General features: G+C 43.7%; 1 protein-coding gene across 1 annotated transcript in view; it reads right to left on the reverse strand.

The window, feature by feature from the left end:
- Positions 1–223, reverse strand: part of EPG5 (ectopic P-granules 5 autophagy tethering factor) — a 108,725-nt gene extending 108,502 nt beyond the window's left edge. Inside the window, exon 1 of the mRNA XM_066602607.1 lies at positions 72–223. Within this exon, the coding sequence (XP_066458704.1) occupies positions 72–125 (54 nt within the window). The 5' untranslated portion in view covers positions 126–223. The remainder of the gene's footprint in view (positions 1–71) is intronic.
- Between the last annotated feature and the right edge of the window lie 17,542 nt (positions 224–17,765).

Genomic DNA, 17,765 nt, shown 5'->3' on the forward strand with positions numbered 1-17,765 from the left:
TAGCGGTCTCTTAGGTGCGGTCAGGTGACAGGGGGTACTGTCAGTCGGCGGTTATTTCTAGGACGCCCTACCTTTTCATGCTTCGCCCTGCTCTTGGACTTGCGGGGCCTCACCGCCTCAGCCATCCCGGTGTTGGCGGCGGCCGCTGAGCTTGGTGACGAGTGCCGGGGCTGCGGACGTCTCTGTGGAAGAGCCCGTAAACACGGACATAATCTCCAGCGCTGGGAGGGGAGGGCTGGAGGTGATCACGTGATACAGACCGAGCGCCAATCACAAGCTGCGGGATGACGTCTTCTGTGAGTACGGGCAGCGGCCGGGGACAAATGTCCTTGAGATGCGCTGCTTGTTGGCAGACAACCGCAGGAGAAGGAGGATTGGTTGTTGGGGTGCAGTGTGTAATGGGGGCTGTTCTACATGTGCAGGACGGGGACACTGCGGCTGTATAGTGGCTGACAGAGGTGTAACTTGGAGCCCGTGGGCCCCAATGCAAAACCTGTAATGAGGCCCCCAACTATAATGCTTTATTCATATGGCTGGGCTCCCTATATGGAGAGGAGTGTCCTTATGGGCCCCCCAAGGCTCCTGGGCCCGGGTGCAACCGCATCCCCTATAGTTACGCCCCTGGTGGCTGGAATATATAATAATTGTCATGGCTGATACCCTGCGTGTGGTATACAATATATCCTACATACAAGCTGGCCACATCCCAGTGCCCCCATAGCCATGCCAGCCTATCATGTGCCAACCACAGGGGCAGCTACGCTCCTTGCCTTAAAGGGGTTGTCCCGCGGCAGCAAGTGGGTCTATACACTTCTGTATGGCCATATTAATGCACTTTGTAATATACATCGTGCATTAAATATGAGCCATACAGAAGTTATTCACTTACCCCCTCCGGTGCTGGCGTCCTCGTCTCCATGGCGCCGACTAACGCTGCCTTCTTCCATTAGACGCGCTTGCGCTGTGCGGTCTTCTGTTCTGTTGAATGGGGCCGCTCCGGCGTGCTCGCGCCGCACATGTCTTCTGCGCATGCACAGCCCAGCTCTCTGGCGCGAGCTGGAACTCTGTATGGCTCATATTTAATGCACGATGTACATTACAAAGTGCATTAATATGGCCATACAGAAGTGTATAACCCCACTTGCTGCCGCGGGACAACCCCTTTAAAGGGTAGTGGGTGCGGTAGTATAATGTGATGTACGAGGGGCTTGCAGGCCTTTGGGTTTGCGGTCTTCTGTTTTCACATCAATGAATGTTCTACTTTTTGAAAACTCAATACTTTGTGAGTGACTGGCGTCTCGTGTCGTCCCCGTGTTGGGGTGCTTATGTCGGGCTCAGACAAGTGTAACTCGCTCTGTACCGCCCACGATAGACATGTGCCGCACGCACTATACATGCCAAGATGGACCATGCTGGGATCTTTCTCGTGTGTGTATTTTGTACAATATTTGTGAGTGCCAACATGGGAGCCTATGGCAGACTGGTACGGAGTACTATGTGTGATGCGCTGGCACCGCATGCCCGTGTGAAGGTGCCCTTAGTCGACTGAAAACCACAAAACGAATGTTTTTGTTTTTTGTTTTGCCTTACAGTCCTCCTGTGTAAAAGCTGGACCCGATGGGGTCTGACAGAACTGCTCGTTAGTCACTTTGTATCAGCGCAGTGAAACGGAACAAACTAACGAGCGGCTTCTCCCTTCATGGACGCAGGTCGCCTCATCTATGAACGACTGACTCTTCGCAGTGATTTGAGGCGTGCTTCGCCTCGGTCACTGAATGGCTGTGACTAGTGTGTGAAAGCGCAGGAGTGTAAGGGACCTCTCACGCGGGACGGCATTACGCCGCAGAATGCTGCAGTAATTCGTAGGTCTAACTGCAGACTCTGATGCGGAATTACAGGTAGGTTGTCTGTCTTCTGGGGTAAAGATGGGATATACTGCTTCTGGAGTAGAGGTCCCCCGGCACAGCTGTGTACGACACAACACTTCTGTTGAAGGAGGGGGAAATTATCTCTCCCTAAGGAGACACCTTGGAAGGTGAGTGAGGAGACTTTTAAGGCCACGCAAGCTCCTCTGGGTAATATGCAAATAAGGGAGATGAACCAATACATCTGCAACACCACCTACTGGATGAAATAACAGGTATGAAAGTAGCATTAACCCCTTCACACTAAATGTACATTTACATCATGCAGGGGTTATTTATGAAGAGAAATCGCTGGGCGACCTCTTCATACAGCGTGGCCGATCGCGGATATTAACCCTTTAAATCCCATTTAAGTCCTCCGAATGATCAGGGGTCCCGTATGCCCCCCACCCGCGTTAGAGCGCACGGGTGTCATGACAGCTGGGGACCTTCTGAAAGGCTGCCTTAGCAGACTGCCTATCAAGCCATCCACGTGGGGTGGCTTGATAGACTGCCTGTCAAATTGCAGTATGATGTAATGCTATAGCATTACATCATACTGCAGGAGTGATCAAAGCATCACTGGTTGTGGTTCCTGGGTGAGGGTGGGGGGCTAAAAAAAAGGAATAAGATTTTAAATCAAAACCTCCCCCTCCCCCACATTTGCCATTTCTATTATAAAAAACAATCACAAAACAAAAATACATATTTGGTATAAGAGTCCGTAAAAGTCTGATCTATCAAAGTAGCGCATTATTTACCCCGCACAGTGAATGGCGTTTGAAAAAAGAAAAAAAAAAGGTCGCCAGAAATGCACTTTTTCAGTCACCCTGTCTCCCAGAAGAAATGCAATAAAAAGCAATCAAAAAGTCGTATGTATTCTGAATTGGTACTAACAAACTACAGGACATCCTGCAAAAAATGAGTCCTCATACAACTACGTCGACGGAAAAATAAAGTTATTGCGCAGAGAATATTGTGGCAGAAAGTAATTTAGCCTATCACCGAGGGAATCACTAAAATATAACTTTTATTAGGTAAAGATAAAAATAAAAATGTATAAAAGGCGTGGACTCTTATTCCAGTTACACTCCTACTGGACAAGTAGATATTCTAACAGTAGTAAGTCCATATAAGTATATACCAGATGATGCGCTAAGTTCTAACTCCACAACCACAATGACCCCATCTATATTGTTGGTGCATGGGTCGAGATATATATTATGGTTGTGTACAGCTCCACGTGTATAAATGGCCACAAGGGCTAACAAAGCACAATGTAGGTTATATTTTTTGTATTTATACGTTGGAGCCGATAAATGGGTAAAGGCCAGAATAATAAATGTAACCCCCGTCTGGCAGAGTATTGAGGCATATATTAATGCCCAGGAAATATAGCATCAATCAGGTATATACTATGTGGTATATCCCCTATTATGGTGGATAATACCCTGATGCGATAACCAGCTATAGTAAACACGGTCACTAATTTCATCTATATAGTGACTCGCTTGACTGACGTCATTTAGCGTGTTTATCTAGTTTATATAAAAGCTGGCAAATAGACTGCAGCGCTGAGTGGTCTGTAACTAGGAGTTAAATGGTGCAAGGACCTATTACAGCACCAAACGTCCCTTTTATTTTACCACATTCCCATTAGGGACAGACACAGCGGAGAGTCTTAGACCAGGGTCATTAACTCATAAGACCCTGTCACATGGACTAAACACTGCTGAGTGCAGCTAATAAAAACAGCTGATCACTGCTTCACTAGAGATGAATGCTGCTGTTTGTGAGATTTTATAATCACCAGCAGCTACGAGCAGCTGAACTGAAGAGGGTTCAACAAGATATATAATGAACCCTCTTTGTCAGTAACTGCTGCATTCACTATCACCATTTAAGCATAGATAGCCCGATATACAATGATGTGGACATCTGTGGCATGTCAAGCACAACAATAAGGCTATCTTAGGCTGGCTAACACCATCTACGCGTTTCCACGGTCCTTAATGCAGTGACCGCATCATCAGGATGGTGAATCTAGGTTATAGAACCGAACAGCCTGAATGGCTGTGTGAAAATGAGCAGCAAATGAACCCTCTTCAGTTCAGCTGCTCGTAGCTGCTGGTGATTATAAAATCTCACAAACAGCGGCATTCATCTCTAGTGAAGCAGTGATTAGCTGTTTTTATTAGCTGCACTCAGCAGTGTTTAGTCCATGTGACAGGGTCTTATGAGTTAATGACCCTGGTCTAAGACTCTCCGCTGTGTCTGTCCCTAATGGGAATGTGGTAAAATAAAAGGAACGTTTGGTGCTGTAATATGTCCTTGCACCATTTAACTCCTAGTTACAGACCACTCAGCGCTGCAGTCTATTTGCCAGCTTTTATATAAACTAGATAAACACGCTAAATGACGTCAGTCAAGCGAGTCACTATATAGATAAAATTAGTGACCGTGTTTACTATAGCTGGTTATCGCATCAGGGTATAATCCACCATAATAGGGGATATACCACATAGTATATACCTGATTGATGCTATATTTCCTGGGCATTAATATATGCCTCAATACTCTGCCAGACGGGGGTTACATTTATTATTCTGGCCTTTACCCATTTATCGGCTCCAACGTATAAATACAAAAAATATAACCTACATTGTGCTTTGTTAGCCCTTGTGGCCATTTATACACGTGGAGCTGTACACAACCATAATATATATCTCGACCCATGCACCAACAATATAGATGGGGTCATTGTGGTTGTGGAGTTAGAACCTAGCGCATCATCTGGTATATACTTATATGGACTTACTACTGTTAGAATATCTACTTGTCCAGTAGGAGTGTAACTGGAATAAGAGTCCACGCCTTTTATACATTTTTATTTTTATCTTTACCTAATAAAAGTTATATTTTAGTGATTCCCTCGGTGATAGGCTTGTTGACACACAGGGTTTTCCTTTCTGTCACGGTGACAGAGTAATTTAAAAAAAATTGTTTTTGAAAAAAAATAATTACAAGTACTACAGCAAAAAAAACTATACAAGTTTGATATCGTAGTAATTGTAATGACCCATAGAATAAGTTATCGCGTCATTTTTGTTGCAGTTTGTGCGCCGTAGAAACAAAACGCACCGAAAGATGGCGGAATGACGTTTCTTTTCTTTGTTTTTTTTTCTTTTTTTCTTTTACTCCACTTAGAATTTGTTAAAGGTTTTTCAGTACATTAAATAGAACCATTGAAAAATACAACTTGTCCTGCAAAAAACAAGCCCTCATACAGGTATGGCGATGGATAAATATAAAGAAGTTATGAATTTTTAAGAGGGGAGGAAAAAACTAAACCTGGGGGGGAGGGGAGCTACATCATTAAGGGGTTCAACGAGTCACAATTACAACAAATTTTTTTTTTTTTTTTTTAAACCAATGTCTTCCATCCCTAATGTAATTAGTCAGTTTATGTGGTGGAAGTAACAACATCCTGCAGCTGACTAATCTCCTATGTATGTTAATGACATGGCTCCTCCTGCTCATGTTAATGACACTACATGTATGCATTCTAAATCAGTCACCAGCTCCTGAAATCTGTTCCTGTTAGAGTGTGTATATATACGAGTTAAAGGGGTTGTCCCGCGAAAGCAAGTGGGGTTATACACTTCTGTATGGCCATAATAATGCACTTTGTAATGTACATCTTGCATTAAATATGAGCCATACAGAAGTTATTCACTTACCTGCTCCGTTGCTGGCGTCCTCGTCTCCATGGTGCCGTCTAATCGCCCGATTAGACGCGCTTGCGCAGTCCTGTCTTCTGAATGGGGCCGCTCGTGCCAGAGAGCGGCTCCTCGTAGCTCCGCCCCGTCACGTGTGCCTATTCCAGCCAATCAGGAGGCTGGAATCGGCAATGGACCGCACAGAAGACCTGCGGTCCACCAAGGGTGAAGATCCCGGCGGCCATCTTCACCAGGTAAGTAAGAAGTCACCGGAGCGCGGGGATTCGGGTAAGTACTACCCGTTTTTTGTTGTTTTTTTTAATCCCTGCATCGGGTTTGTCTCGCGCCGAACGGGGGGGGGGGGGGGGGCTATTGAAAAGAAAAAAAAACCCGTTTCGGCGCGGGACAACCCCTTTAAGGCTCCCATACACTTGCGTTTTTTTTATTGTTGTGATACCACTGCGTTTTTTTTTTAACGCGAATGTCAATGGTACTTTCTAATGTTAGAAACGCATTGCAATTTTTGTGCAATGCGTTTAACATTAGAAAGGCCTATTGACAATAGCGTTAAAAAAACGCAAGTGGGTGTTCACCCTTAAGCCCAATGTACATGGGCAGATTTGAATTGTGGATGATCCACATTTCAAGCTGCCCATTGGGAAGCATAGGGTACTGGTGTATCTTTTCTCCACCACAAGAAAGGGTGGAGACGTGGGATTGTTCTGGGGGAGGTATAGGTTACGCCCAAAGCTGCGCGTGTGCGTGTGTGTGTGTGTGTGTGTGTGTCCCTCCTAGCCCCATTCAGCTCCATAAGGCTGCAGGGGCGTTCCCGTCCCCCGCTGTGACTGTTTTTGTCGGCCTCCCAGCAATGTCCCCCGCAGTGAGTGTTACCGCCAGCGTGCAGGCAATATGTAATGCCATCCCCGGGCCCCAGATGCTGGACCCACCCTGTGTCAGCCCTCTTGCTCAAAACTGTGCTCACACCCTGCCCTCCCTTCCGCCGCTGCCGAGAGCCTGAGAGACACACACGAGAGTAACCCTCAGCAGCTGTATCCCCTAAAGCTGCAGTGAGCGGCGGCACAGTGGGGGAGGAAAATGTCGCCAGCGCCGGCGGGGTCAAAGCGGTACGGGAGCAGAGGGGTTAGTGGACCGGGGAGGACAGGGACACAATTTACAGTTGCAGCGGCCAGAGCAAGAGCGCCTAAGAAGCTGGAAGCTGAGGGGTGTTAAATGGGCGGTAACAAGGCGTTACCTGTCACTGCATGTCTCCACCCATTCTTATGTTAGAGACAAGATACACCAGTACCGAAGGATGGGACGTCTGCACTTCAATTAATACCTGTGGATTTGATTTGCGGATGCCACATGTGGAAAAGAAATCGCAGCGTTCTCCATTTTACCGTAGATTCCTCGCAGATGGGCTCTATAGATCTCTATGGAAATGAGTGATGCGCAATTCAATACTTTTCTGGTTGTTTGGAGACCAAGCAGGGAGGAGGGGGACAAGCGGCACGTTGGGCTCGCGTTGTCCCCTCCTCTCCTTTCTCTCCCCTGCGCGGACGATCCACACGGGGAAAAAAGTTGCACCCATGACCGCCAGCAAGCATTTAAAAATTTACACTGACACGCAGGTCTTCTGTGCAGAAATCCACGTGTGCCATGAACATGAGGCCTCAGGCCTCCCTCACATATGCGCTGCGGTAAGCGCCACGACTTAAATCGCCACGTTTTACTTTCGCCGGTTTTTAGCACTCTTCGTCAGTGAGGAGCGCTAAATGCTCAAAAATAGAACAGACTCCACTCGAAAATTGCGGTGCTGAAAAGCGCGGCTGTCTGAGCGGCTCCCATTGAAAACAATGGGAGCGTTATACGGCGATTAGCTAAGCACCTCTGTGAGGGAGGCCTTAGGCTAACGCCACACAGGCAAGGGCAACATCGGACCGTGGATCATGGCCCAATATTGCCCTCACCCACATGTGATTTCCCCCACAGATGCGAGGCATGTTTAGATCAAAACCGCCTCACATCACTTTGGGGGAAGTGATGATCCTCTGTGGCTGTCAGCCATGGCGGAGGATCATGGTGTGTCTTGCATTGTTTTAAATGGGGAAACCTTGCATCGCACCACATGCACCTGGCAATGTGTGAAAACAATGGGCAATGCGATGGCACGCCCAAAGATAGGACATGCCGCGATTTTTAATTTTTTAAATTATTTTCCCCACATTGCACTGCGGCATAAAAAAAGAAATCACACCTGTAAATTCACGGACAGCAAACGGTCCCATAATGGCCTATGGGGCTATGCATACAATGTGTGTTGTGTTTTTTTTTTTGTTTTTTTTTTGGGGGGGGGTTCATGTGGATCAATAGTCTATGTGAGGGTTATGAACATATTAATTTATATATGTATGTATCTTTGATATACGTTTCCGGAGGCTGTAGGCCTAAATTGTACACTCTATTCTGTGTCCTATGAAAAGCTCTGCTAAATGCTTGTACATTTAGGTTAGTACTTAATTACATTAAGTAGAGGTGTAATCTTAAATGTCCATCATGTCTCCAAGAGCTTGTTTATCTCGTTACACTGATCAAAAGGTTGTATGGAATGCTTTGTTTTTAACTGCTGTCTAGGTAGGGCATGTGATTAAAATGTGGAGTGTGATGATAATCAGGGTACCAGACACGATGTCTACATACAAACAAATAAAGCATTGTTTATAGAGAAGACAAAATTATTTACCAGTAAAACAGGTCAACCTCTGTAACACTAGCCTACTGATACGCCTACTATTTTCTGTATAAGAATAAGGCAATGTACACAATAAACTCAGATTGCTTCTAGACACAGGCCTGATCTCTGTGTTTCATAGCTTTCTCACGGCGGCCACCATAACCACCTTTGATTTGGAGCCTCACAGCATATTGACGGAACATTGAATTCCCTAACAGAAATTGGCGCCCGAGCGCGGGGCTTGATGGAACAAGAGGACCACCTACACCTCGAACCCCCCCGGACCCAGATGGGATAAGGAGCCACTCGGAACCAAGGATTGTCAAAAACTGCGCAGTAAGGTAAGGTTTTATCTTGCCACAATCTATCCGTGCTTCCTGGCTGCTCCTTTCCTGTCCGAGGGGTAAGAAGTGCATGCCTCTTATAAATCTTCAAGCTTTTTAAGAATCCATATGGTGGGCTGAATATGCTGTGCAGGTGTTCTTTAACTGTTATTGTCTTTATTTGTTACTTTGCATGGTCAGTGTACAGAATATGAAACCCTCTTGCCGATCTCAGGAAGGCATGGTATAAATTGTACCAGGGAAGCCTAAAATTTTCAGGGGATAAAATCCCTGATGGGAGCCTCTTATACCTATAAGAGAAGTAGTTGAGACGGGGGGAAATAAGCAGGGTTGGGAAGTACCGACACTTTTAGACAAGTGAGGAAGTACTGACACTTAAAAAAGTAGTAACTGACATGCAAATGTTTTTGTCTTTATGTGTGTGTATAAATGGAAGGACCTGTATGAGAGTTAGACTGTGTTATATGGTGTATACTGTCCGGTAACCAGAAACGAAATGAAGCAAAAATGACCAAATGCTGAGCCAGACCATAGGGGGTGGAGCTAGGTGATGTAAGGAGATGGGAGGGAAAAACAATAGGAACAGGTCTTGCTCCACCCTCCACACAGTCCAGCCTAGGTGAGAAGTGTGTCTCCATTTTAAGTGGATGTTGGTGTGTATATATATATATATGTATATTGTGGTAATGTATAGAGTGAAGGTCACTCTTAGACTCCATGTTAAGTCTCTCACTTGAACAAATGGAGTGACCAAAGGAGGGGCATCTAATTTTATTCCTGAGACTAGTTGTGTGAGATAATAGCCCAGGATTACCACAGTGTATATATGAATATACAGATTCGTGGAATTCAAAAATATTGAGTTGTGTTAATTTGAATATTATTGAATTAAGATATTTATGAGATAATTGTGTACTTGAAACACCTGATAAGTACTTTAGTCAAATTAATATTTAAAGTGTAATTCATTTCCAATTAACAACAGTATTTTATTTGAAGAGTGTATAAAGAAAATAATAATAAAAATAAGCCTCTTGGTGTATATAAACCGCCAGCCATTGGCCATAGTGCTGGTAAAGAGGATAAGGTGTGAAAGATAGCTAAAGAAATTGGCAAATGAATATTGGTCCCCATCCCACTTATTAGGGTCCCAATCAACTACAGTATGAACCTTTTATAGTGTCTTACTCTCTATAAAGCGTAATTTGAACTAAGTCTTGCTCCTTGCAGCAATACATTAATAGCGCTGTGAACAGGATTACGCAGAGAGTAATACACTAGTTTGTTTTAAAGGAAAATTTTGATAAACTGATAGTTGAAGAATTTCTTGTGATAATCGGGCTTAGTGTGAAAATGTCGCCGTTTAAGAAAATCCACAATAGTACGAAAATGTCGGTAGCTAAGAACAAAGAAGTGTCCGATGAATTGTTAATAATGCCAGGGTGGAATAAAGCCCCCTATAATATATTGGCCGCTGAGTGGTCACAGTGTGGTGAATATGAGTATATGGGTAGAAATGGGCATAAGTTGTATTGTTTGTCATTGGGTAGCCTATTCTGAGCGAATTGTGTAAAAACCGCGGTACTAAGAGTTTTTCTTATCTATACATAATTCGCTCATTATTGGAAGTCTGGTGTTCAGTAAATACAATCCCAATTTCTACTTCACATATTATCAGTCCGTATAGGAATGAATAAAACCCCCCTTAGTGAGTGTGAATTTGCAGTTTTTGTAAGGTGGGGGGCAAGTGTATTACACTCTAAGTTCATTTTGAATAGTCAGCCCAGGTTATTTGCACAATAGAAGATGCTTACAGGCAGTGGAACCAGTTATACAGCTATTTGTCTGGAGAAGTTTCTGTGTTCTATAGAAGATAAGATACATTTCAAAGGGTGGAGTACTGGGCTTTAGAAGACCTACTTGTCTTTGCAAAGAAATGTGAATTAAGAATTGGTTATATTTGGCTGCACAGGAAAAGCCCGTATGTTGTATTATATTAAATACATATATACTGTTCAATAGCTAAAAATTAAATGAGAAAAGAATTCAAAGATGTTCTCTCATTGTCGGGTCAGTTCCCTCTTCCATCTTCACCCCCTCCTTCATCTCAATTCCAACCGTCTCCTCCTCACCCTATGCCAAGTCATCCACTCCAAGGTCAAACATTGGACTGGAGGGATGGACCTGCTGGCATTGTCGACAACAGAACCCGGATTGGAGAGAGAGCTGCCCTGCTTACGGAGCTCCTCGGTGCAAACCAGTTATGCCTATGCTCACTAGATCCTAGGCTAGTGAGTGGAAGCATGAGAAGGAGGACAAGGAGGAGATGCAGGAGTATATGTAAAACAGGGAAGGCAGTGGGAACGATAATCTAAAATTATGTGAAACTATTGTGGCACAGATTGGGATAAAATTAAACATAGAGAATTGAGAAGTGGTAAAATATTTTTAATTTGTCTGAAACATTGGGGAAAAAGAAAAAAAAAATTGAGAGAATCCTCTTTGTCTCTTTCTAATATTACACAAAGAGAAGGAAGAAAGTGTAAAACAATTCTATGCCCCCCTTCAACAACGTTTGTCAGATCTGGGATATAGGGGCATAGAAGAGATGGGTAAACATGTACTTAGTATGGCCTTTGTAGAAGGTCTATTGAAATCCCTAAGGTCATAGATAATAAACCAGAGTGGAGACAGTCTGAATCTCCGGCCCTTTTTCAGACAAAAGGGCATTTATGTAAAGCTAAAAGAAAACAAAAAAATGCTTGGACCGTCCTGCTACAAGGAATGCAGAATTCTCCAAACATGTACACCCAGGCACTCCAGTCTGTTTTGCAGGCCTGGACTCCGCCTGAGGGGACTGTGCTGTTGCAGTATGTTAATGACCTTCCGCTTTGTGCTGAGGATCTGAAACATGTTAATCTGCATCCATTTCTCTTCTAAAAAAATTTTTTTTTTAGCAGAAAATGGCTGCAAGGCTTAAAAAGGAAAAATTACAGCTTTGTAAACAAAAGGTTATTGTCTAGCTCAAGAAGGCAGACATCTCACAGAACGACGCAGGGCTGCAGTTCAAGCCATTTCTGTATCTTCTGCTGCCAAAGCTTCGCACCTTTTTGGGACTTGTCTCATACTGCCGTCCCTGGCCTTTCATGCGACAGCAGTATTGACGCAAAAACATGGAGGACGTCCACGGTCACTTGGGTATTACTCCATGAGATTGGAACCGGTAGCCCGAGGAGCCCCCTCCTGTGTCCGTGCGGTAGCAGCAGTACAAGCAATGGTTGACAAATCTTCTGAGTTGGTCCTGGACTACCCCCTAGTGGTTCTCACCCCTCATGACATCCAGAGTATACTCACTCAAGTACAACCTAAACACCTGTCTCTAGCTCGTCAAATAAGGTTGCAATGTGCTTTGCTCATGCCCCCCCTTTAATATTTCTTTTCAATGGTGAACCCGGCTACTCTTCTTCCAATCGAGTATCCTGTTTCAAATGGGGGAGGGGGAGGCATAGGTGATCAAATGGGGGAGGGGGAGGCATAGGTGATCAAATGGGGGAGGGGGAGGCATAGGTGATCTATGTATTACAGATCACGTTCTTATTTGCAAAAATTTTTAAAAATAGCTGATCTATTTGGAATAGAATATCAGCATGATTGTCTAGCATTGATGCAACAAGAAAGTTTAAGTTTTAAAGAGTTACTGAAACCCCTTGTTAATACATATTTTGAGTTGTTTTTTATAGATGGTACCAGGGTGATTGACAATTCCACACCAGATATGCAGTGTTCACACAACAAGATCTCTAAAAGCAGAATGCCTCCGCATGTCTCAGCGCAAGAAGCGGAACTGAAGGCCCTCACTGAGGCGTGTAGAGTGACAGAAGGTAACCATTTACACTGACTCCTGGTATGTATTCGGCATAGATCATGGTTACGGCCCAATATGGAAGGCCAGACATTTTTAAACTTCTGTAGGACAACCCATTGAGAATGGTGTAGCAGTACAGAACCTTATGAAAACCCTACTCCTACCAGACAAAGTAGCAATCCTGAAGGTGAAAGCTCATACTAAAGCCAACAGTGCAGAAGCAAAAGGCAACGCCCTAGCAGACTTCAGCGCAGACAGTGGCCCTCAAGCCGTGGAAGAAAGAAGAAAAGAAGATACTGACCGCACAAGTCAGAGACTATGATTTGGACTTTGATAAAAATTTGAACATTGATGTACTAAAGACATTACAGTCACAAGCCAGCAAAGAAGAAAAAGATAATTGGACTAATATGGGAGCAGTAGAACAGGGTGGCGTATGGCAAACGGTCAGTAACTTGCCTACCACGATCCCTGTACCCCATGATGGCCCAGCTGATCCATGGAAAGACTCACCTATCGAAAGCAGCTATGTTACCTACGCTTGAGAGAGAAAGGGTTGCCCCCTGGGTTCTTTGTAGCGGCTACATCATTTGTCCAGTTTTGCATGAGCTATGCCGTAAGCAACAGGGTAGAAGTAAATTGACCACAAAGGCACTTGCCAGGACCACTCTACCCATTTCAGGGATTGCAAATTGACGACATTCAGCTCCCACGTGTTGGGAAGTATGAATATGTGCTTGTTGTTGTTGATGTTTTTCAGGTTGGAGGCGTACCCTGTTACAAAAGTAAATGAGCAGGTAACCGAAAAGAAGCTCATGAATAAGGTAATCTGCAGATACGGGGTACCAGAGGTAATCGAGTCAGATAGAGGTACACATTTCACAGGTGAAATAATGCAACACTTCATGTCTGCCCTGGGTAACTCCCATGCATTTGACACCCCTTATCATCCACAAAGAGCCAGAAAACCATTGTGCATTATAATATTTCTCTTCAGGCAATGAAACCCTGCACCAGAGGAAAACGAAAATGGTATGATACCCTATTAGGGGGAATTGGTACAGGTGTAGGGGTTCTGAACTCTATAGATTTAGAGGTGATGAAGAATAAAATGGCTGGGGTAGGACAGGATGTTTCTAGATTGATAAATGTTCAGGCACAATGCATGCCTTCCTTGTTCCTCCCCCGATGTCTTGCACTAGGATATGATAAGGATGTATTAACGCTTTTTAATCTGGTTTTGCGGTTTAAAAGGATTTGTTTGTAAATATGAGTAAATTCATGAACTATACTCAATGTAGCCTGCAATATGTATATATGATTCACGAGCGGGACAAAGCAGTCAGATGTGATGACAAATAATGAAAAATTGTGGAGAAATATTCTCAATAATGTAATTCCAGTAGCATCTTGGATACGGCCCGGGGCTGATAGTGTAGAATGCTCTGATGAGTATAGCACTGGGGAAATGACTTTTTATGATGTAAAGGACACAAGCCTGATGTGTAAGTCTGTAGTACTACCTGTGGTGTTCGGACCGCCTCTATATGCTTTACAATATTGGTTGCCCAAGTTCACAGGTATGATGATTTATAGAGAACTGTGAAGAAACACTGGATGGCCTAGCATGCGGACGGAGTACAGCCGCATATGAGCCATGTTTCCAGCAGCCTTCAATCAGCATATGTGATTGGACGGTGTTACCTGCTTCTTCTATATGCTGATAGAAGTTGGCCCCCAATATGTATATATTCTTTGTTGCCAACCGAACTGGAACCACCAGTATGTATAATCTCACCACTCCATTGTCTGGATGTATACAGAACATATCGGTGATACATTGATTTACAGAAACTTACACATTTTTGCCAGATGCTGAAGCAACATTAAGGTACTACTGGTACCCAGATGCTATCCCTATGTCAACTCTGACAGTATCCTTGGGTAGAATTGTAAGACTAATGATAGATACTGAACACCTTTAAAAGCATTTGGATGTTGCTAACCTCTCCCTTATGGAATTAGAAAAATGTATGGGTAGGAGATAAGCTAGTCAGCCTAGGTACTAAGATCCAGGTAGACACAGAGTATAACTGGTATGATATTTTTACTGAATGGTCACCTATTGCAGGAAAGATGATGGATTTTATGTTTCACCCTTTACTAATACTGTTTCTTTTGTTCATTCTTTTGAGTGTTTGCAATTTATGGACATTCTGTGGGATACGGAGACAAGCAAATTATCTGGAATCGCTCCCTCTACGATATCGTTAAAACAGTCATACGTAAAAGAGCAACAACAGTGGGGATCCGGCGAAGAGGATAGAAAGACCGGCAGGGGTGGCTTAGCACCCTTGATAGTACCACTACAAAGGCTCTTTTCAAGATGGACTGTTTCAAAATGGGGGATTGTGAGGGTTATGAACATATTAATTTATATATGTATGTATCTTTGATATACGTTTCCGGAGGCTGTAGGCCTAAATTGTACACTCTATTCTGTGTCCTATGAAAAGCTCTGCTAAATGCTTGTACATTTAGGTTAGTACTTAATTACATTAAGTAGAGGTGTAATCTTAAATGTCCATCATGTCTCCAAGAGCTTGTTTATCTCGTTACACTGATCAAAAGGTTGTATGGAATGCTTTGTTTTTAACTGCTGTCTAGGTAGGGCATGTGATTAAAATGTGGAGTGTGATGATAATCAGGGTACCAGACACGATGTCTACATACAAACAAATAAAGCATTGTTTATAGAGAAGACAAAATTATTTACCAGTAAAACAGGTCAACCTCTGTAACACTAGCCTACTGATACGCCTACTATTTTCTGTATAAGAATAAGGCAATGTACACAATAAACTCAGATTGCTTCTAGACACAGGCCTGATCTCTGTGTTTCATAGCTTTCTCACGGCGGCCACCATAACCACCTTTGATTTGGAGCCTCACAGCATATTGACGGAACATTGAATTCCCTAACAGTCTACGTGGAAAAAAAAATCATTGCGCGTCCTATTGCTGTCCATAGGACTTGCAGGCCATCCGTGTATAGGTGTCCGCGAGTGAGCCTGGCCTTATTTGCAATGCTTACAAGGTTGCTTTGGACATTATGGGGTGCCACACGATGAAACGCCTGCGTAGAGCCCAGCCCTTTAATCATCACCTAGGCTGGCCGCTGGTTGACTTGGGTGTGTGTGGATAAAACTATCCACTTTAAAGGGGTTGTCTCATCACGGATATTCATGCACATTATGGGGTACGCCACCGATCGCTGATCAATGGGAATCCGACCAATGGGATTGCTAGAAGAAGACATAAAAGATGCGCTGATGATCCCTGAGTATCTTTACACTGGGCAGCGATTGGAAATGAGCTTCGACAATGCAATCATTCGCCTGATCTGACGCTTTACTTTTAAACAGAATGATTGTTCAAAAAAAGTTCAAGCGCTCAAAAATGAGCTAGAATTATTCAGTGTAAGCGCAGCCAGCATTGGGACGACAAACATGGACTTGTTCACCTTTTTTTGTCATGTAAAAGGGCCTGAAGGAATTGTCTATGCAAGTATAGGGGTATTCTGGGACTCATTGACATGGATGTCCTTTTGGTCTATATTCCGCTTATATTATGGGCAGCATAAACCCTGTTGACTTGTATTGCGGTAATCAAACATGGGTTTTTACGCTTGTGAAGAAAATCGCAGCGTGTCCTATTTTGGTCCATATTACAGAAAATCAAAATCGCCCATGCAAGGCTATGGCTGCGTTAAAAGCAGTAAATACGCGTGATGCGTGCAAATTCACAGTTTTTACGTGAGCAGCCAGGAGACCTTATTTTTGTTTGTTTTTAAAAGCATGAAAAACGCAGTGAATATGTGCGCAAGAATGGCCAAACGTACCGGCGCAGGCAGTGAAAACGCCATATTGTACGGGCTGTATCTGCAGAATGAGCTCTAACCCTTTAGTTTAAAACCTATCGCAGATCCTGTAAACTCCCATAAATCGGGTTGCTTTACCTTCAGTGTTTCCCCCAAAATAAGACAGTGTCTTATATTAATTTTTTGTTCAAAAAGGTTTAACTTTTTTACATGTGGAGATCCCTGGACACTATTTAAATTAACTGTTAGCAGGGCTTAATTTTGGAGTAGGGCTTATATTTCAAGCATGCTCAAAAAGCCTAAAATCCTTTTTGCATGCTCAAAAATTCTGGAAAATCATGCTATGTCTTATTTTCTGGGAAATGGGGTATTTAGTGCCAATCTGCTTCTTCCAACTTCTATCATGTGACCTGATGCTATAGGACTTCCCTCCCCACCACCTTCGCTGATGCAACGTTCATCATGCTGATGCCGTGTTTTTCTGGTACTGTCCGTGGCTCGTCTGTTACTGCTTGAGTATTCAATAGGACGGGCAGACTTATGAGACCAAAACTTGTCCTACCATCTATGATGCTCGCTTGGTTGAGGATGGACGTGATGCCACAGGAAGTCACATGGGCAAACCTGCAGCGGTGGGTGCAGCATGATACGATAAAGTTGACTAAATTGAAGGTGTTGACTAATGCCGCTAAAATAGCCGGTTGTTGGAAAATGCTGCTGGTGTCAAACCCCTTTAATTTAGTTTGGGCAGCATGGTGGCTCAGTGTAGCACTGCGTCCTTGCCGTGCTGGGGTCCTGGGTTAAAAACCAACCAAGGAAAATGTCTGCATGGAGTCTTATCTCTGTGTCTGTTTTCCCAACTTGCTATATAGATTGGTGCTCCTAAGGAACGGGTCTGATGTAAGTGATGGCAACTTGTGTAGAGTGCTGTAAAATACGCATGTGCTATGTGAATGAAAGTAAATTGGCGCTGCCACCTACAGTTTGTCTAAAGTGTAACACTGCTCTCTAGTGTTCAATACAAGTAATGTGTTTCAGATTCTGAGAGTGTATAATAGTCACCGGGGACAACCTTTATAGTAAATTTGTACTACTTGCCTCCCGATGTTTGCATTCCCTTCAAATGCAGTGACTAGAACCCATCGATAGCAATGGGTTAGTTCACATGAGCATATTTAGCACATGCATGTCATTTGTGCAAAAACATTTGTAGCATGTTCATTTTTTTTCGTGAGTACTGCACACGGAAATGGCACATATTAAACTTAATTGCCTATAGAAAACAATCGGTTGCGTTCGACTGCTAAGACCTTCGATTT

The sequence above is a fragment of the Eleutherodactylus coqui genome, chromosome 5 (assembly GCF_035609145.1).
Source record: "Eleutherodactylus coqui strain aEleCoq1 chromosome 5, aEleCoq1.hap1, whole genome shotgun sequence".
Taxonomy (NCBI): Eukaryota; Metazoa; Chordata; class Amphibia; order Anura; family Eleutherodactylidae; genus Eleutherodactylus; species Eleutherodactylus coqui.